This window comes from Eleginops maclovinus, chromosome 24 (assembly GCF_036324505.1).
Source record: "Eleginops maclovinus isolate JMC-PN-2008 ecotype Puerto Natales chromosome 24, JC_Emac_rtc_rv5, whole genome shotgun sequence".
NCBI classification, from domain to species: Eukaryota; Metazoa; Chordata; class Actinopteri; order Perciformes; family Eleginopidae; genus Eleginops; species Eleginops maclovinus.
Window position 1 is genome coordinate 3,908,138 of NC_086372.1, and position 20,488 is coordinate 3,928,625.

A 20,488-nucleotide genomic window follows, 5' to 3' on the forward strand; every position below is an offset into this window, starting at 1 on the left:
ATTATATAAGACTGATAATGATGTGTACGGAAGCACACGAATGTGAAAAACACCTGGACATGTTACATTAAAGCCGTCTGATATGAAAAGTTTGATGTTTGCACAGCTTGCTAATTGTTTTGTGATATGAACCACAAAGCAGGATATGACATATGGCTTCAAGATAAAGCAGTGATAGACAAATAGCCTCTTTATCTACAGATGTCTCTGTGTTGACAGGGGGGATTTGTTCCGGGAGGTTTGACATAGATGATCACAAACACATTTTTGTTTTCAAAGATTTCGTCCTAAACATTTTGAGATAGCAACCTTGTTGTTCTTCTGTCCACGGTGTCCTCTGTACGGCAGCATGGAGCAGAAGATGAGCGGCCTGCCTCTTTAGCTAACGGGGAAGCTGAATGCTTCTGAGTTCAAGTGCTCAGACAGCTCCGAGTCTTTCACAGATCAGTAGCGGCAGGAAGCGTTGTCGGGCTATAAAATCATTTAACACACTGTTAGCAAGAACAACAGCAAAGCATATGGACGATAGCAGGCCTATCTCTATGACAAGTGTCGGACACTGAGGCAGAAAGAGAAAAACAAGCTCAATCATTGATACAGAAGGGACCTCAACAAACAAAGTGAAGAGTTGCATTAAAACACATTTTAATCTTTTGAACTGAACAACAAATACAAACACAATATAATAATCCATAGTCCCACACACCTGTATGACTTTTAAACTAGGAACACTTGTTATTCATGAAGTTAAAACTGTGTAGTCTTTGAAACATAAGACAGCTTCATGGTTAAGACACATAGGTGTAAAAACAAAGACAAACTACATACGGTATCAACACACAATAAACCAGGGGGAAGTGACAGGAAATAACAATAGCAAGTTAGCAAAACAGCATTTCTATACATTCCATTTACAGGAGCAATTCAGTGTACTTCACATAAATAAAACAAAAAGGACTATCTCTATATAAATTATTAACGTGATGACAGGAAACCCCAGCCTAGGAATGCTAACTCACTTCCTGGTTTTATGAACAAACAATGTATGACATCATCTCGCCTGTAAATTATACTCACACTTGTAAACCCTTTACATGCACTTCTATCAGCTTTAATCTTATCTTTATCTTATTTACATTTCAGGCGCTGGCATAAGAAACTATTTATTGTGTCTGGGAAGCATACAATGGAGATCATGCAGCTTTCCCGGCATCGCGTCTGAGTCAGAAGACTTAAAGTCGTTCCACAAAAGAGATGGAAGTGAACTGTGGTGTTGGACAGTCAGGGGTCAGTCAGAGGTCATTCACGCAGCTTGCGTGTCAGGGGCTGCCTTGCTGATGATGGTGAGGTGGAGCACTGACCTGGCCTTTGTCAGCCAGTTTTCTCGGTAAAAGGTGCTGATGAAGGCCCGCCTAAACGTATCCCCTGACAGAGTGTACAGAGCCAGGTTAAAAAACGTGTTGACACCAGCCAGAGGCCTGGAGATAATATACGCTGCATGCACGATGCGCTCCATCATGCACGACGTCTCTTCCGTGGTTCTAGTTTGTATCCGCAAAATACGCAAGATGTGATACGGCATGAAGCACACCACAAACACCACCAGGATCAACACGGTCACACGCCGCGCGCGCTTCCTAAACGGACTGGACGTGGAGGGCCCTTTCGCTAACTGCTTTACTATACCGATGTAACACATGCATACCACCGCAAGGGGGAGTAGGAATCCGATTGCAGTGAGCAGCCAGCCGTACCACCACACCTGGACAGCTATGGCGCTAGCAAAGTCCAAGCAGTAGGTCTTGTTGTTGCGTTCCTCCAAGGATATCACCGTCAATATCGGTGTGATTTCGGCAGCAGTGATGGTCCAGACGGCTGTGCACGCGATGATTCCCCAAACCTTCTGCTGCACCTGTGCTGCCCTCAGAGGCTGAATCACCACCATGTAACGGAAAACTGCCAGACACGTCAGGAAGAGGATGCTCCCGTACAGGTTGAAATGAAAACCAAAGCGCACAAAGCGGCACATGAAATCACCAAGGGTCCACGAATCCCCGTTGTTATAGTAGTAGACCAGGAAGGGTAGGCTGAGGACGTACAGGAGGTCAGTCAGTGCCAGGTTGACCATGATAATGCTGCTGCTCTTCCAGGGACGCAGCTTGGTCAGGTAAATGCTAATGCACGTAATGTTGCCGACCAGGCCCACGACAAAGATGATGCTGTAGCAGACCGGCAGGTAGTAGCGCTTCATCAGTCTGTCCACATCGGTGCAGTTGTGATGTTCCCCGTAGTAGAGGACGCTGGCTGACATTGCTGTTGACTGTGGAAAGATTTTGATAACCACGTTAAAATTATACAAAAACACAGCACAAAGTTTTTCCAAATCTTCATTACATTTGGAAGAGTCTATCATGGGCCAAGAAGGAACCACAATGTCCATTTCATTTTGGAGCTTATCCGGAAACTGGACGGATATTTGACATATTTAGAACTAGTGCCCGTCTAGTTTGACTTGCTCTTTGGTACAAACAGACGCTCAATAAATGAGATCGGAATTGCTGGTGATTAAACTCAAACTCAACTAAAAGATCCAACTAACAAATCCCCTGTTAAAATATGTGGGACCTGCTTAATGCTCAACTTCTTTTAGCTGCTTGTCGCAAATTTGACATTTGATTTCTGGGAATTTTTTAATGTGAGAGTGATGAGAATACCCCAAAATAATGCTCCTGGGGGCTATAAAACCAAAACAATGAGTCACACCTGCAGATAATAGTCATTTGATTCAGTGTGTGCAACTTTAATGTCTCCAAATATGCTGAACAAATTATACTTTTGTGCCCATTTGTAATGGGGGTTTCAAGCATGACAAATCCTTATTTTTTCTAAATCATATTCAGCTGAATCCTATTATATGTTGTTGAGGAGAAAACACATAGGCAGCGAACACATCCCCATTCCCTTTCCCTCAGCTGTCAGAAACTCATTGGTAATTACTACAAGAAGTCACACACACAAACCCAGAGGCGAGCAGACTAGGAAAGAAACACATAATAAAGTAAACTCAGTGGGAAAGAAACAAACAACAGCTTCTTCCTTCCTCTGCAAACAGTGGTTTGTGAAAGCCGCTCAGGATTTGACGGTGCCTGTGGCATGCTGGCTTGATGGCAGCTTTCTGTAATGCAGTAAATTCAATCTGCTCTCATTACAGAAGTGAGGACACTTGCCTGGTGTTATTTACACACGGCATGTACACTCAGATCTCACAAGGCAAGACTTGTACTCATTAAACAATTAGACTTTGGTAACAAATACAAATTCTATAAGGTGAGATTTATCCAGCTGTGTGCTGAAATGCATACAGAAATAAAGGTTGAAAAACAGATGCATCTACTCACTTTTAGTGACAGTGTCCTCATCAGTGCTCACTCCAAGCCTTCGGCGTGTTATGTTTTCTTATCCATCCCTCTGTCACTCCCCCTCCCACTCGCTCCTCTTCCCTTCATCCCTTCTTCACAAGGGGGGAACTCCGGTTTAGTTTTAAGCCCACTGTTGTGTGCTTTACCTTGAACCATCTGCACTGGCTTCCTTGTTGCATGCTTGAGCTGATAAAGCTCAAGGGTTGCTGTACTTACACTGGTCAGGTTTCAGGGGAATTTGCTGACAACAGGAAAACAAGTCTGGCAACACAGATGAGTTAAACACTCCAGTGCACCTTTTGTTCGGATGAATAACCTCAGGAATGTTATTAGAGGAGTTGTTACTTCTTAAAGGCATGTCATTACTTACATTACTAAATTTGGCACGGACAGACCTTGGTTTCTCATAAAAGTAATAAGGAAGTTTAGCAAAATGTGGGAAAGGAATTAAACAACAGGGTCATCCGTGTGACCGTGCAAATTCCAAGGAAGGGTGTCAGGCGAAAAATAAATGAGCAACAAAGTTTAAACGGTGAGAATAAAATCAGATATTCTGAAAGTTCAACAGTACTTTGTTCTCTTGCAAAGTGGAATAACATTAGTCTTAACCTGGTAAGTAGAAATACACGGGATCTGTTAATCATTTCTCAGACCATTTTGTACAGCTGCCCTATATTTCATTAGAACCATGAATACTAAAAACAGTGTATTAATACCACTGATGCGTAACGCTGAAAATATCACGAAGCATTCATCGGCCCCTGCAGGTTATTATTGTAAGGGAACCCTGTCATGCAGGACATCCCAACCATAATGGGGGGGGTCGCCAACTGCACTTTTAGTTTAGATGTAAAATATCTTAAGGGATCTCCAGTTTGATCAAGCAAAAGGGTTCCTTAAGGAAAACGTTTGGGAACCCCTTCTCTAATTCATTCATGGAGTTCTCTGAGTAGTGTCCTACAGTTGCCATTCAACGACAGCATGGAGATTGATTTAGTTTATGAGCCTTAACAAAAAAGATCTTGCACCAGGGCCAATTACCACTCTGCTGGGCTGCTACTTGTGGCTGTTTTTTGATTTTGTATGCCACTGACCTTGTTGGGATCGGCAGACTGGACCGAACAACGAGCTAAAAGACGCTAAAATGCCACATGGAGCTGAGGGGCACAGCACAGGTGGATGATAATCAAATATTGATGAGGCTCTCCTGATAATGTGTATTGACAGTGGATTTGAGAGAAAGAAGCTCTTACTTCCAGCTAACCTAAACCTAACTAACTAGCCTCACTTTCATTCGAGTTTCAAGCACAGACCAGCAGTTAGAATTTCAGTCATACAAGGCAGAAGAAAGTCAAACTATATATCCTACAGCCTCACCAGTCACTGAAAATGATTGTTTAACTGTGGTGTGAAATCCTTCAACCCCCTGTGCCATTACCTGGTTGTGTAAGTGGTAAACTCTGCTATGACAATGAGTCAGTGTGACGTATTACAGTGTGAGGAGAAAGTGCGTAGACATACCTTAACTTTTCCACTCACGCTTGATGTTTCCATTTCTCGAACATGCAGTGAAGTAACTCATGGACATGCTGACACAAATGAAGGTGTGACACGTTTGAAGATTATTTTGCAGTGTTTAAATGTCAACACTTCACCTGCCATTAACCCAGATCCACTTCTTTGTTTACCTGAAACTACAAATGAGCTACAAATATACATCCTCTCTCGCTCCCTCGACGTGTCTCTGTCATGCCACTTCTCTGTAGATCACACAGAATCAGAAAAAGAAGCAGAAGTTTACAAATGTTTATTTTACAAAAGAAATGCTAGAAATGGTGTAAACAGAGTTCTATAGATCAATCTTAATTATGACGTCTTTTTGTTTTAATACTGTGGGGATGGTGCAGTCTTTGAAGAAAACCGAGTGTTTATAGTACAGATAAAAATCATCTGAGAAAAATGAATGCCAAAGGTCAACTCTCTTCACACAGAAGGATGAGACGCCTCGGAGGCAGCGCTGGGGGAGGAAGCGGGTGTCAGGAGGTTGAAAAGAAAGAGGGTGATTCTGTCTACAGTTTGGGCATCCTGGCAGCGTTGAGGCTCATGGACACACAGGAGGAGCCGGCAGCGTAGCGCATCTCCCTCAGCATCCCGCTCCACTGCTTCTTATCCTCCTCGTACCTAACAAGACAACAGAGTTAAATCTCCAGATGCAACCAACAAAAACACGTCACCTCCGCTCCCATTACTTGAGAAGACTTACTGCCAGACATCAGTGACCTCTGTGGGAGCTACCTCCTTGTTCTCGTTCTGAACCATGGCGAAGCCGCCCACAGCGTACAGGGAGCCGCCGTTACTCAGCAGGTTGGCAGAGCTCCTCTCCTGGGGGAACTCTGTGAAGGGCTCCCACCTGAGGAGAAACACCATGAGGAGAAGGTCAAGTGTGAGATGGAGCGATACCATGGAGACATTTCATTAGATTTTTTGTTAGCTGGGATAAGGTAAGGTGTGGTATTTTGAAGCCCAAAAAGCTCAGTTCTCAAGAAATAAAGAAGACAGTCTTAAATACATGATATCAATCTAGATCAATTGTTTTCAGATGTCTTGCTTGAATAGTAGTGTTTCCCTGAATCCACCTACAAGAGGCTAATACATTCATTAATTTGGCCTAACGAGCTAGCTAACAAGCTAAATGGTTTATTGCCCAGAAATGTAATCATAAGTTAAAATACCCCTTGAAGTTTGGCTCCATATTACGTGTTGGTTCTGAGAGAAATGAGTCTGTGGAAAACGTATATCATTTCAGTCTCAGCCCGAATCGTACTTGTTTGTTGCGAAGTCGTAGGCTTCACATGAAGCGGTGAGACCCTCCTCGTTGACTCCTCCAGCCACCACGATCTGGTTGTTGTGGATGACAGACCCGAACATGGCTCTGGGGGTCTTCATGGACGCCATCTCCCTCCACTCTGCCTGCTTGTGGTTGTACACAAACACCTTGCTCAGGGCTTTGCTGGGGAGAAGAGTAGGAGATGAGGCTTATTTTGAATTCATTCTTTGTAAATGTGATTTTTCAAGTGTCTAAAATGGGACATTCCAGTAAATAGTGATGAAACTGTGTCCTCATGTCCTCTCTATAATGGACTGAAAGTGTGTTTCAGTATGAAGCCTTCATCAGGCAGTCACTGAGTTCTATATTTATGGGAAACTGCATCAACAGTCAGCAGGTAAACAGTTACTCCTGAAATATCTACAGACCCAAAGTCATGGAAACTTGCCACTTCCATCTAGAACTCATGAAAACACAACTAAATAAAACGTACTGAGTTACATTTAGTGGGTTGGAACAAAAAGCCAGGTCACTGACATTTCACAGACGAAACAGGTAATGGATTCAACTAGAAAACTATCCACAGATTAATCCATAAGGAAGTTAATCATTAGCTGCTGCTCTAATTGTTTTCAGGACAGGATTCATCTGCTCTTTTTTGGAGTGCCCCAAATTATATAAATGATTGGAAAAGGTCAGGATTGAAATGAAAACTGGAGCGAACAGCCTCAGTTGTACATCTTTACATGACTTCTATGCTTTCTTCTGCTGGTTGGGAATTTATGACTGTACTTATGTTATAGCTTGGTATATTTAAGGGTCTATCTTTGTACATTTGGAGTTTCTTTTCAGACTTGTGGATATTTAAAAAGAGTATTACTGTACGCACTAGCTTATTATTTAAATCCTCAGCCCTCCTTGTTAGCTGCTCATGTGTCACTGCTGCAGCTGAGATTACAGACATGTTGAGTTCAGTGGTTCTGCAGAGCCTTTTATCCCCGCACATTAATCACCAACAGGATCATTATTTTCTATTATGGTAATATCTCACATAGATTACTCTGTAGCCGGCTAATTGTTGTCTATGAATGTAGTGCCATGCAGCCCTGCAGTCTGGCAGAATGATGGACCACAAACAGCTGCGGCTCACAGTAAGGTCACACCCACACACCCACCCACACACACACACAAATATACTCACTTGTCGTCTGTCTTTCCACCAATGCAGTAGACCAGTCCTTTGTGGGAGATGACAGCATGGCCGTGGATCTTCAGAGGAAGCTTTTTGGTTTCACTCCACTTCATCTTTCTGAAAAATTCACATTTAAAATAATACTTTTTAGAAGTGCGTTGATATTACGCTGCTCCTAATTCCAAATGCTTAATCCTAACATGGGTGATTTTAACCGAGCAAAATAAATCTGTTTTTGTGATGAAGATTAAAAGTTACCCTAATTATAAACTCAAGAAAAAAAGCACTTTGATTATTGAAGAAACCAATTAAGTAGGTGAGATCACAACAAAACACGACGTTATAAAACATTAACACCATATGTATATTTTCAAAGGATTCAATATTGTTCACTCTCTAAAGTTAATTATCGCCTGAAAACTCAGAAAAGTGGTGAGAACTAGAGACAAGAGGAGGGGAAATAATGCTTCACAACTGACTCAGTATCGAAGCACATGACAGAGTCCAGCGACTCGTTGGTCTGGAGGTCTTTTCCTGCCACGGCGAACAGCAGGTTGTCGCTCTCTCCGATGTTGAAGAGGCATCTTGGAGAGGGCATGGGTGGAAGGGCGACCCACTCAGATATGAGGGGATCCAACTGTGAAAACACATTGAAATAACCTCTTAGCACCCATTGGCTGACAGGAATGAATCCACACACTGAATACTCTGTAAAATGTAGGAATTAGAGTCCTTTATCAAACCCTATTACAATATCATTTTAAGGGGTACACACTAACTGTTTGTGAGCTTACGCTAACTGCATTGTAACGCTAACATCATGTCTGTACGGTAATTAGTAAGTATAGCCAGCAGGTGGTTAGCTTAGATTAGCACAAAGACTGGTGGAAGGGGGAAATAGCTAGCCCCGCTCTAAAGAAAGTTAAACACAATCATTTCTTAAAGCAGAATTAAAGTTGTAGCTTGACCCAGCCATGCTACCAGTATTTTTAGTCAGCTAAGCAAGCAGTCTACCAGCTTGGTATTATTTTAACTCCTAGATAAGACAGCAGTGTTTTCTAAATCGATGCCAGAAAGTGAATATGAATATTTCCCAAAGTGTCAAATCATTTCCTACGATTTCCTAAGGGAGTGATACATTTAAGTATCAAATGAAAGAAAAGCCTGGTTACCAAGTAGAAGTAACACTGGAGGGGTAGATCTTTGTTTTCCTCGTCCACAAACAGTCCTCCAATGACGTAGAGCTGGTTCTTCTGTGACGCCAGGCTGACGTGGTTACGTGGCACCTGCTCCGACATGGCCGCCAGGAAACACTCGTTCTCGTTGACATCATACGCCACCGCCGCGGTATCATTGATCATCACGATGAATTCACGTCCGTACATGCCTTGTCTTTGGTTGTCGTTCAGGAAGCCTGGGAAGGGGCTCTCATCCTCCTCCTCTCCTTCCACGCCAGCACCCTGCTCCCCCTCCTTCTTCTTGGGTGTCTCTGGAAGTTTTCCCTTGAAGGCGTCCTTGATGACCTGGAGCGTCTCCTGGAGCTCTGGGTCCGCCTTGATGATATCATCGGACTCTACCTTTTCTTTGAAGTACTTCTCCGGCAGCAGGCGGAAACGGATGCAGTTGAAAGCATCCTTCAGGACCTTGACTCGCTCTTTGTCATAACGTACCCACGCCATGACCGCCTCAAACACAAGCTCCTCCTTCGCCACATTCAGTGAGTCTCCCCCAATGACTGCGAACAGTTCGTGGGCCGCAAGCTTGAGGAACTCCTCTTCTTTGTAAAGGAGTTCGAAGCGGTCTGCGATGTAGTTGCGTGCCGCCACGGCGAGTCTCGGACAGCTGATCACCAGACCCATCCTGAAGATAGCCAAGCAGTTTCCCAGAGACAACTTCTTGAGAAGGTAGTTTACACAGACCGTGAACACAGAAGGGATCTGGAATCTGTTGGCCACAGCAATTATATCCTGGACGTTGTCATCGGTGAGGTCAATCTCAGCCGAGTAGAGGTACTGAATGACCATATCCAGGATGGAAGGATTGACTTCCTCCAGGACGACCTCCTTGGTGTTCTCCACCTCCTTCCCGTCCTCTGTGAAAAACACGTCCCTGAAGTAAGGGCTGCAGGCGGCCATGATGAGCCGATGGCAGGGGAAGCTTCGGTCGCCTACCTTCAGGGTGCAGTCCACAAACTTGTTCTCGTTAAGCAGCTCCTTCAGCCCATCCTGAAGCAGGGTGCTCTGGAACAGGCGCAGCTCTTCCTTGATGGCGTCGGGGTCCATGGTGTGTCACGAGGGGGTCTGTGGAGAGAGGAAGGAGACGGTGGCCACAGGTCCTTTTGGCAGTCGGTCCTGGCTGGAAAAGGAAGAGCAGAGAAAAGGGTCCCTGAGTGAAGACCCTGCAATTTAATCCCGTCCCCCTCTAAATATAGCTCCCTCTGCCCCCTGCTTGCTTGAACCTTAGTGGAATCTGACTGGGCCAAATCACGGAGCACTGCAGGCCTCGGCCCGAGCAGCTGCTGTCACAGACTGAAAGAAGCAACTGGCTGCTCAGGCTGGAGATCTGCCACCATGATTCAGCTCCCAAAGTGTCATGTGGCCGGCTAAGAGTGGAGACAATGCTGTCAAAACCCTCGAATAGCTCGCCACAAGCTGCACATATGACCAGGGGGGTTGTCACTTTCAAAAATATATGATACGAGATCATCATTTCATTTTTAGTCATTCATTTATTCAGTCTGAAACACTACTGATGAAGTCTAAGACTGAGCAACCAAGACTGTCAGTATCCATAATTATGTCCCTATTACTGTCACGGATACAATTCCAACCACTCATTTAATTATAATTACTTTACTTTTATTTATTATCTCAAAGCCTAATTTACCATGTTGTTCAATCAACCAACATTTCAAACCCCCCCAACATTTCCATTTGCAATCATAACAAAGAAAAGCAGCAGAAACTACATTTGAATCAGAAAATCTGGTATGTTTCTTGAATAAAGACTGATCTAAATGGTGTTTCGACATTAAAATCAGAGTAAAGTAACTAACATTTCAGTCAGAATCCCCAGATCGCCTACTTTGTAAAGTCATGTTCATATGTGGTCTGCTTTTACTTCATAATATCTTATTTCTTACCCTTTAATTTTCCTTTCCTACTCCCTTCTCTCAATTCACAGTGTGTTCTTTCGCTGAATGATTTGCTACAGTTCCTGAAAGAGACAAACAAAGTCAAAACAAAGTCTGCTCTCATTTTTTCTTATCTTATCACAGCAGGGCATTATCTCAGTGAGATTGAACAGCACACTAACATTGTGCTAAAAATGGACCAGAAAAGTTTGTGTGTAGCAGCTGTGTGCAAAAAACAGGTGAGAGCCACACAGACACACACGCAGTGCTGTCCACCAATCAGCATGAGTCTTCCTTTTTCCTCTGGGGGTTCGAGCTGTTTGGTTGTGTGTGTGTGAGTCTCTGTGTGTGTGTATGTATGTGTGTGTGTGTGTGTGTGTGTGTGTTGCTCTGCAGTTAAAGCTTTTGAAACAAACCTCAATCAATGTGTGTGCTGAAAATGTTTAGTCAGTTTTCTTTCTTCTCAAAAAGAAATGGTGTCAATTTGCTTACAGACATGCATTTGAGAACAAAATGGTAAAAAGGCCATTACTGATGTGTCTGGATCAATAGGATCTTCTTTTGTCGAGTCTTGTTTCTGTGGCCTGATGAAGTTTGAGGAGTGTGTAGAGTTAGGTAACATTTCTCCCGTGGGCAGCACTAAAGATAGATCAGACTACGCCACTTGTCAAGGAGTGTCTAACGGGTAATTTAAGCAGAAGGGGAGAGCAGATTGTGTGATGGGTGAAGAAACGCTTTCTAGTATTGATTCTTGTAATATGTTAAGGGACTGTATGCAAATGATTGAGGTGAACCCTACTGTATGTTGCTGTTGAGGAAAAATCCACCTCCTTTGGACCACTAACTAAAACCAAACAACAACCGTTCAAATATTAATCACAACTCTTTACCCTTAATATTTTAAGAGTCAAGACCATACGAGAGTCATTACGATCCATATCCATTCACTCCATCACAGGGTGATGTTCGTTACACAGTTACACAGTTCAAGGCACTGTACATGGATTCAACATTAAAAACCACAACATCAGTGTTACTATTGGTTGCCAAATTCACTGTGGACCAATTAACACATCCTGTTTAACCAACATTATCTATTTGAGCTGAGATAAACAATACATACTTCAAATGTAATACGTTGATCTATGCACTTCTGCATTGAATATATGCTGTGTGTGTTGGATCAATTGTAGAATGGCTGTGATTTAATGAGATGTACGGCATTGAGAGGACAATTTAAATGAGCAGTGCAACAATTTTGTTTAAAGGGAAAATAATATACTTACCTTCAGGGTCTTGGTTGGTTGCAGTTTAGCTAACAGTCCATGAACTGAAAAAGCATGCACAGAACTGATCGGATTATAAAACAGCCACTCAACATCAAGATAAATGCATATCAAATAATTGTGATACGGCCCCTTAATACGAATGTGTTGCTATGGCAAGACTGGATTAGTTTGGATCAGATTTATTAAGAATGTTTGACATCAAATGTTGACCATGTGACGGTACAATGGATTCATACAGAACAGACGGGTAATATAGTGACAAAACAGCAATGGAAGTACAGGGAGAGTATGATGCACTGTAGTAACACTGCACTGACATGAGCATGTGTTACCCAGTAGAGGGCAGTGTGTGTGTGTCTGTGTGTGTGTGTGTGTCCATCAGTTTACTGCTTTGACAATTATAAGCAGTAATAAGTATCAAAAACACAAACAAATCACATTTAAATTCCAAAAATAAAACACATTCAAATGCACAGTTATTCCATGAAGTTACAGAGCATCAGTCATTTATATATATACTTATAAAAGGACAAAATACATTTTATTGAGATAAGTAATGAGAGGCTTCATTTGTGTGTTATTGGCTCTTGTGATTATGCACTAAAAAGGACCTGCGTTGATGCTTTTGAGTTAAAAAATGGCTACATATTGATTTCTGATTCTGACACTGACAAGGTACCAGAGGATTTACTGGTCAGTCATTTTTTTCACAATCTTTGCAGCCCTCACAAACATGATCATGTCCGAGAGGAGTGGGGATCCCTGGAAAAAGAACACACACAGTGAAAGCTCATCTGTATTCCTGAGTAGGAGCGCTGGAGTATCTCCTGCGTTAGATGCCGGGATAAAAACAACGGAGGTATCTGTGAAAATGGGATTTCTTTCACTGTAATAAGAGGAAGATGATTCTACTATTATTTAAACAGGAGGAGACACAAAGACAGAATTGTTACAGGGACATCAGTGTAAGTGGATTATGCAGAAACGACATAACCCTATGAAAAATAGCTGGTGTTAGCTGCCCCTCCTACAGCAGATGTCTGGCAGATGCCTTCACTCAGCATCCTAGAAAAAAAACATAAACGTCAGTACTTGGAACATTTCGATCCAATAGAATTCTTATGTCTTCATTACAGCTGAGGAATTCACTCTCTCTGTCTGAGTGGCTAGGTGTGAGGGGCATGAATGTGGTTAACATTGAAGGGATGAATCACCAGATATCAGACGATCACACACGTCCTTTTGCACTCGTCCTCCGTGTCGAAGCGGTTCTTGTTCCCGTTGCAGCCTCCGTACCAGAACTGTGCGCAGGCGTTGGCCTGCTTATCGTAGTACCAGCGGATGTTATAGTCTCGACACGTGCCCTGGTCCAGAACCAGGCCGCAGCGGGGGTCCAGCGGTGCGCGCTCTGCAGAAAGAGGAGCAGAGTTTAGGAAATCCTCCTCACTGCATCAGAAATAATTGGCCTCCCTGCTCCTCACCTGTAGACCTCATTACTGAGAGTGTCAATCAGAAGGCTTTAACATAACCGCAGAGTCCCTGCTACCACATGCATCATGTGCAGATTAGGTACAGACATGCCCCGAGGCCCCCCCACTCACCTACATACAGTAGGACACACACACACACACACACACACACACACACAGACCACTGTCCTGGTTTTTTAAACATTAACATGACTTGAGTCTAGAATATGTTTTGTTCTGGTGCGGCACACACATCGTACACGGTGGTTTTCTTCAAATGTGTGTCGGGAGCTTGCAGGACCCCGGTAAATCACTCCTTCTGCTTCGTGCAACAGATGAGCTTTTCTGAAGTCTGGGTATTAGTTATATCTCCGCCTTTCTCTGTGATTTCTGTGTCAGGAGGAGCTTGCTGAACAGCAGTTAAAAGTTATCTGGACCAATGATTTAGAGGAGAGCCATAGAAGATATCTGCTCACTTGGAAATTAGTTCCAGAGTGACTGTATCACGAACGGCCAGGGAACGAAACATACAATGTCATGTCTGTAATTATAGTCTAGTTGCACTTCTCATCTTTACAAATGCATCTCACTCTTAACTTTTCAGAGGTACAAATGTGGTGCCATTTCTATGTAATCACACAAATATGTTTGATTATTATTGAATATAATGAAGGGCTGATTTATTTAGTCATTGGCAGGAAGTTGCTACACTTGTTTTCTTTTGTTGCTAGTGATTTTCTGTAATTACAAATAATTGTTTTGGACGCCGGCTCTCTGTTTGCGCACAGCTATGTTAGTCGCGTGTCTCTGCATGCACTGGTTATAAAAAGAAAATGATGGAAAACAATCTGTACCTTTGGGAAGAGCTGGCTTAACGTGCTCTATGGATACACTCGAGGTTGATATGGTTTTTCTTGAGGAAGAAGATGAAGATGAGGAGCCTCTTGTACTGGAGGAGTCCTCTCTCTCTGAGGTGTTGCGGTTAAATGTGTCCCCACGCTCGATTCCAGTCAACACAAACTGCCCTCCTCCTCCCTGATAGGGACGAAACCAGAGTTAACAGCTTTATAATATTGATTAAATATAATTAAAGAGTTAAGTTCCTTACTGTGCTGGATCCTTTGCTGCCCTGCTGTACGGTGTCCACCCGGACTCCAGTGTTGGTGCCGGTGTTGCGGCCGTTCAGAACCTGCTGCTCAGTAGCAGGCCTGAACGCGTATCCCCCGATGGCGTAGTTCCCGTTGTTGCCATTCCTGTATCCATTGTTTCCATGGCCATTGTAGCCATTTGTTATTCTGTTGTATATCAGGGCTCCATTCTCGTCCTCACAGAACTGGCTGACCAACTTGGATTCCAGCGCTGAGACAAAGACACAGAGAGGAGAGGTCAGAGGTACAGATTGTACACCTATTGGGATATAACAGCAGCATGGCTCTGGGGAGGAATATAACACTGACACACCTACGAAGAAACATTTCTCTCACCAGGCAGAGTGTTGAAGTCGTCAATGAGGAACATGTGCTCGGTGTCGGGGTCAGAGGCGATCAGATTGAGCTCTCTCATGAATTCGACCTGCGTTGGGTCCGAGGTGTTCACAATCCCCAGAGCGAACATCTCAATATTGGCGGCGTGAGCTTCTCGTACGGCTATATCCAGCTTCACCGGCTCCCGCTTGTCCGTCTGCCCGTCAGTGATCACGATGGCCACTTTGCTGACTCCCGCACGGGAACTGTAGAAGGCGTCCTGGGTGGCTTTACGGATGGCTGTGCCGGTATAAGTGCCCTCTCCCATGTACGGGATGTTCCTGATGGCCTGCTTGATATCCTGCTTGGTGTTGTAGCGAGCAAGGTTGAACACCAGCTTCACCTCCAGGCTGTACAGCACCAGCCCGATCCTGGTGGCGTTGCGGCCGACCGTGACGCGGTCCACCAGCGCCGCCACAAAGTCCTTGATGATCTCATAGTTTTCCGGGCCAACGCTCTCTGAGCTGTCGATGACGAACACCAGCTCCATGGGCCTCTCCTTACACTTGATTCCACATCCTGGAAGCACATCAACATAATGAGATCATGGAGGAAGTGTTCATTCTGTGGAATCAGAGCTAATGATTTACAGATAAGATCAAACAGTGGCTCCGATTCAAAACTTCATCTGTGTGGTTATTCAATACTGAGACGTGAGAAATAAATGGGAAAGATGCTTTACCACAGATCTCTTTGATCATCCGAATGATGTCGTCTCTCTGAAACAAAAACGCCAGTGCAGTGTGAGTGGAGGAATAAAATCAACTGAATTTCAGTGTTCGACCGAGTCATTCATCCTTTACTTTTATAGAAGAAAGTAGAGACTCACCGTAAGGCCTGCTTCACCTTTGACACCAGAGCGGCCCTGAGATGAAACAAAGAGTAGCTATAATGCTCTAACATTTGCAGAGTTTCTACACATGTAAAATGACATGTACCAGACAAGACGTGCTAAAAAGGATGACAATAACTCTCTTAAAGCAGTCAGAGTAAATGGACATATGAAAGGATAGTGAGGCTCACTCACAGGCTCCCCTGCGGTTCCAGCGTCTCCCAGCTCTCCTTTGATTCCCTTCAGCCCCCTCTCCCCTGAAGAGCCACGGTCACCCTGTCACACATTAGAAAAGCATAATGTCAGCGGTCAGAACTCATAACGCATAGAAACCCACAATCAGTGGTCCTGGACAACATGGTGACTCACTTTAGCTCCAGGAAAGCCTTCTCCAGGCATCCCCCTCGGTCCTGTCACACCCTGGGACCCCTGTTCACCCTGAAAAACACACATGAGTTAACCTCTCTGTGTGCATGGTAGTTAGAGAACTCTCAGATTAAACATACATGTATTTTCTAAGGACGAAGAAATGGCTTACCTTTGGTCCCTGAACTCCTTGTCCTTGTGGCCCGGTTGGCCCTGAAGGACCCAGTCGCCCAGCGTTACCCTGCAGAACAGAGGACACATTGAGGGTTGTATAAAGATGGACTTATTGTATTGTCCTTAAGTCCCCCAGCATTAAAACTGCATTCTTTCTAATGCCCAGTCCTGAGCAGAATCCACAGGTGGCACATTACCCTGCTTGTCACTTAATTTATGCGCGCTTTATGTGCTCAGTACATATTTACCTAAAGAGTAAACAGACTCAACGGTTAGTTTCAGAATGGGTAAGGTACAACAAACATTTGTAGTCAAAGGACATTTAAACTGGCTTCAGTTGCATGCGGGCAACACTCCACTGTGTGCTTTTTGAACTTGTTTGAGTGTGTTAGAGGCCAGAGCAGCCATGTATCATCTGTAACCAATATTTCTCTTTCTTGAACCATTGTAAAATAAACTGGTACTGATTCCCCAGATTTCAGCTGTAAGAAGCCTGAGATCCTGTTCCTAAACAAATGTCTATTGCCCTCACAATGACACAACACCAGTTGAAACTTCATAACCTCCAATCAACACAGGATCATTCATTCAGACATGAATCAGGAAATAAGGGGAAAAAGGTACCAAATAATGAATGGTGTCTAATAAACGTTGGGATTTCCTTCTCTTAAGAGCTGGCTTCTGTTTCAGAGCTGAGTTGAGGCGTCGATTAAATGGTGCCTAGCGCTGCATGACTGTGGATCCTCGGACCTGCAGGAACACGGCTCTCAGCCTACAGGGACGGGTGCTGGGTGTAACTGCAGTGAGGCCTGTTTCTCATCAGACACATATGTCTGTGGAGATTCCCTCTCTGCATTAATGTGTCAGAGGGCTGCGGGGAGAATCATGACAAATGCCCTGAACAAATGAACTGTCAGCTGCACAATATATAAGACCCCTGGGTTGGGGAACATTTTTTCTTTCAATCTGGAACTCCCTGACTACGGCAAAGATGTAATTCCTCAGAGAATATGACTAAATTTACCCAGTTGGTTGTATGTCAAATACAATTACAGCAGGGTTTCTGCATAAGTAAGCACACTGCAGTGTTGGCCTTGCCTCACTTTAGCAGAAACAGAACACAAACAAGCTCTTATGACTTTTTAAAAGAGGTGGATGAAAAGTCGAAATGGAAATCATTTTAATTAAAAAAACTGTCAAATCTGAAAGGAACAAAAGTGCTGCGGTACCGGAGGTCCTTGGAGGCCTTCGCCTGGAGGTCCTGGCAAACCTGGCAACCCTCGGAAACCAACATCCCCCTGCAGGAGAGGAGATATGTGAACACTTACAACACAGCAATTTAAAATCCATCAAATAAATGAACTCCTGGGTAAAATATTTGCCTTTAATTAGTTTTCTCCAACAAATGACCACAGCCTTCACTTCACTCCACAAACTTTCACATTGATCTTTGACAATTGCTTTCACTGCAGAGGTTCATTTCGCCAAAGTGTTAGCACAATATATTACGCTCCTTATCTTCCTCCTAACGAACCATTTGTTTTAAAAAGTCCAATTCATCACGCTCTCCCATTAGTCCCCAACTTGCACTACGTTTACAAACATCATTTTTTCTCACCTTTGCTCCAGGGATGCCCACTCCTTCCTGTCCGGGTTCTCCAGGAAGTCCAGGCAGACCAGGAGGGCCCTAGCAACATGGAGGTAGAAGACAATATTAAACCACATTACTGTTAGAGATGGCGCTAGGATAAGATACTGTTGGCTTCATTTTTGGTATCAATCTCCACTATGTTGAACCATCCCTTTAAATCTCCAGCGACCACATACCGCTACCGGCCCCACAGTTATTCCGATGCTTTGTATTAGCCCCATGTGTCAGCTCTTTATGGTCTAAATTGAGGAGAATGAGGGTCAGCTACCGTAACTTTTGGTAGTAAATGTTAATATACGTCTTGAACCGATAACTACATTAAGGGAGGGCAAAGATAGATGTACAGCTGACTTAATGTAATGTGAAGACAGATGGATTTATGAGTGGAGAATTGGGAATGTCAGTGTGGATTTTAGCTCCTCACCGCAGGCCCGGGAAAGCCGTCTCCTTTGGGACCGAATGGACCTGAAGGGCCCGAGTCTCCGCGGTCCCCCTGCAGAACAAATCATTCAATCATCCAGGATACAAAGTGATTTACAGATCCATGTTCAAAGAAGAGGAAGGAATGTGGAGGTAAACGGGCACATGTGCTGCTCTCCGTGCTGCTGTATGGTGAGTAAGGGTTGTGCAGTGAAAAACAGGGGAGGGTTGAATCTACAACGTATGCCTGAAACATCCAGTTCAGCACGACAGGATGTACGCTTCTCATTTTTCCCATCATCCCCTTTGTTCTGCCTGGATGCTGCTGCCAGATCGGCGAATAAATGTATAATTGATCATTTCCAATATGTGCAGAGTGTTTAGCTATGACATCATGCCCTAAGTGTTTTCCAACAGTACACCTTGTGTTTCAGAACAGATGTTCACACTGAGCGTTACCTTTGGACCAGGAAGTCCGTAGCCAGTCTCGCCAATCGGACCAGGAGGACCACTCGGGCCGAAATCACCCTGGAACCCACGTTAGCAATTATTATTTAGACAGACCGTTTAAGACAGTGTTGTCTTACCGCACTGTATTTCTGAAAACATTTAAACTGGGTTTGAAAAATCCACACTTTTCTTTTGTTACTGCAGTAGATTGTGTTACCTTTGGCCCAGAGATGAAGCGTCCTGGGGGCCCAGGTGAGCCCCCCCTGCCCTGCGCCCCTGGTTCTCCCTGATGCAGATTAATGCAAATCATCAATTATCTTTTCTCATCATACCAGGGTCTCAATGCAAATACTAAAGTAATTATTGCTAATGAAGCTAACAGCTCCTCACCTTTGGTCCTGAGGGTCCAGCAATGCCGGGGGGCCCAGTCAGGCCCCGGATTCCTCTCTGGCCTTGGTCGCCCTGAAAGACCACAGTTGGGAATACACTTACTAATACGATAGCTGTGAATTTACTTATTATATGCAGGTCAGCAAAGTGCAAGAAATGCAAAAGTGTGAGCAGGAAATGTCCCTTTTTTTTACCTTCTCACCCTGGGTGCCGATTCCAGGGGCGCCCTCCAACCCCCTGAAACCTGTGGGTCCTGGCTCACCCTGAACACACAGACAGGTTTTAATATTGGACTTTCACAGGTTTGATTTTGGAGAAAACAGATTACAGTGATACTGGTTGGATCGATAAGGCAAAATGTGAAATAATAAGACTGGAGTCATTTCCTACAGGGTCGATAATAATGTGAATTGCATGATTCGTGGACTGCAGAGCTTCCTGCTGTTTTGAGGATATTGAATTACATACATGTACCGGAAACAATCCATCATGCAGCGTGAAGCCAGGAGGAAAAAACGTTCAAACTGGTAAGAAAATATCTTGTTAAAACCAAAATGATAAACATTTATTATATAAAGTTATAAGTTATGTTATAGTGAGTCAAAGGTCTTTAGTTTCACAGTTGAGAACACCGAAGTCGGCAGATTTGAAACATCCAGGAGGACAACGGAGACAATGAATCACATTTTCTTCCCTGGTGTCCTAACCCTACCTTCTGTCCCGGGGCTCCGTCCTCCCCTGGCAGACCCGGCAGACCGGACAGCCCTGTAGATCCCGGCTCCCCCTGAGGACACAATCATGGCTCCGTGTCAGGGTATGAACCAGGACATTAAAGTTGCTGTTGACTTGAACTGTGACTCACCTTCGCTCCAGGGTCTCCGGCCCCTCTCTCTCCTGTGGCACCAAGCTCGCCCGGCAAACCCTGGTCCCCCTGTGTGACAACATCCTATTATAGCTCTTATCTTAGGCTGAATACTACTCCTTGAGTGCGCATCAAACTGAACCACAGGGTTATAATAGACAAACCTTGGATCCAGGAAAGCCCTCTCCTGCGGGGCCTCTGCTCCCCGATGGCCCCCTTGGTCCTTCCACACCCTGTAAGGATAAATGGATGCAGTTATAAAAAGATCAAACAAAAACTACCTCTTTGGACGGCTAAGGACCTGTGCGAATACAAGATAGTTTAAGTTGAGCTCAGAAATGAATGAAAGACAACTATTTTAAGCTATCAGTAAAATATACAGTCATTCCCTCTGAACTGTAGTGGAGAGAAAAACTAAAAGTGTCAAGTATAGTACCTGAGTAAATTATATACAGTTAGTGTCCACTCCTGACAGCCCTGAACTTGTGTTA

The 20,488-nt window shown here is 44.0% G+C and overlaps 3 protein-coding genes across 3 annotated transcripts in view; all 3 read right to left on the reverse strand.

Moving 5' to 3' along the window:
* Positions 1-621: 621 nt before the first annotated feature.
* Positions 622-3,623, reverse strand: LOC134860908 (2-oxoglutarate receptor 1-like). The gene is made up of 2 exons (XM_063877789.1): positions 3,399-3,623; positions 622-2,320 (listed from the first exon to the last, which is right to left on the reverse strand). The coding sequence occupies exons 1-2, from the start codon at positions 3,417-3,419 to the stop codon at positions 1,304-1,306; spliced, it is 1,038 nt and encodes a 345-aa protein (XP_063733859.1). The 5' UTR covers positions 3,420-3,623; the 3' UTR covers positions 622-1,303.
* Positions 3,624-5,211: 1,588 nt separating this feature from the next.
* LOC134860904 (kelch-like protein 41b) lies at positions 5,212-9,836 on the reverse strand. Its single transcript, XM_063877785.1, has 6 exons — positions 8,611-9,836; positions 7,918-8,075; positions 7,448-7,555; positions 6,244-6,429; positions 5,683-5,829; positions 5,212-5,600 (listed from the first exon to the last, which is right to left on the reverse strand). The coding sequence occupies exons 1-6, from the start codon at positions 9,718-9,720 to the stop codon at positions 5,489-5,491; spliced, it is 1,821 nt and encodes a 606-aa protein (XP_063733855.1). The 5' UTR covers positions 9,721-9,836; the 3' UTR covers positions 5,212-5,488.
* A 2,196-nt stretch (positions 9,837-12,032) lies between these two features.
* Positions 12,033-20,488, reverse strand: part of LOC134860892 (collagen alpha-1(XXVIII) chain-like) — a 28,478-nt gene continuing 20,022 nt past the window's right edge. The window contains exons 19-38 of the mRNA XM_063877764.1: positions 20,162-20,230; positions 19,998-20,066; positions 19,848-19,919; positions 19,330-19,398; positions 19,136-19,207; positions 18,963-19,031; positions 18,755-18,823; positions 18,300-18,368; positions 17,843-17,911; positions 17,454-17,522; positions 16,223-16,291; positions 16,054-16,122; positions 15,880-15,960; positions 15,682-15,717; positions 15,535-15,571; positions 14,814-15,371; positions 14,438-14,688; positions 14,184-14,364; positions 13,075-13,268; positions 12,033-12,925 (exon numbers count right to left, since the gene is read on the reverse strand). Coding sequence (XP_063733834.1) covers positions 13,081-13,268; positions 14,184-14,364; positions 14,438-14,688; positions 14,814-15,371; positions 15,535-15,571; positions 15,682-15,717; positions 15,880-15,960; positions 16,054-16,122; positions 16,223-16,291; positions 17,454-17,522; positions 17,843-17,911; positions 18,300-18,368; positions 18,755-18,823; positions 18,963-19,031; positions 19,136-19,207; positions 19,330-19,398; positions 19,848-19,919; positions 19,998-20,066; positions 20,162-20,230 — 2,166 coding nt within the window. The 3' untranslated portion in view covers positions 12,033-12,925; positions 13,075-13,080. The remainder of the gene's footprint in view (positions 12,926-13,074; positions 13,269-14,183; positions 14,365-14,437; positions 14,689-14,813; positions 15,372-15,534; positions 15,572-15,681; positions 15,718-15,879; positions 15,961-16,053; positions 16,123-16,222; positions 16,292-17,453; positions 17,523-17,842; positions 17,912-18,299; positions 18,369-18,754; positions 18,824-18,962; positions 19,032-19,135; positions 19,208-19,329; positions 19,399-19,847; positions 19,920-19,997; positions 20,067-20,161; positions 20,231-20,488) is intronic.

Coding starts and splice junctions, on each gene's coding strand:
- LOC134860908 (XM_063877789.1), bottom strand. CDS start 3,419: ATGAGGACACTGTCACTAAAA. Junction 2,321..3,398: donor TGAGGACACTGTCACTAAAA/GTGAGTAGATGC, acceptor ATCTTTCCACAG/TCAACAGCAATGTCAGCCAG.
- LOC134860904 (XM_063877785.1), bottom strand. CDS start 9,720: ATGGACCCCGACGCCATCAAGGAAGAGCTGCGCCTGTTCCAGAGCACC. Junction 7,556..7,917: donor GTCATGTGCTTCGATACTGA/GTCAGTTGTGAA, acceptor TGAATTTTTCAG/AAAGATGAAGTGGAGTGAAA. Junction 6,430..7,447: donor GGTGGAAAGACAGACGACAA/GTGAGTATATTT, acceptor TCTTCTCCCCAG/CAAAGCCCTGAGCAAGGTGT.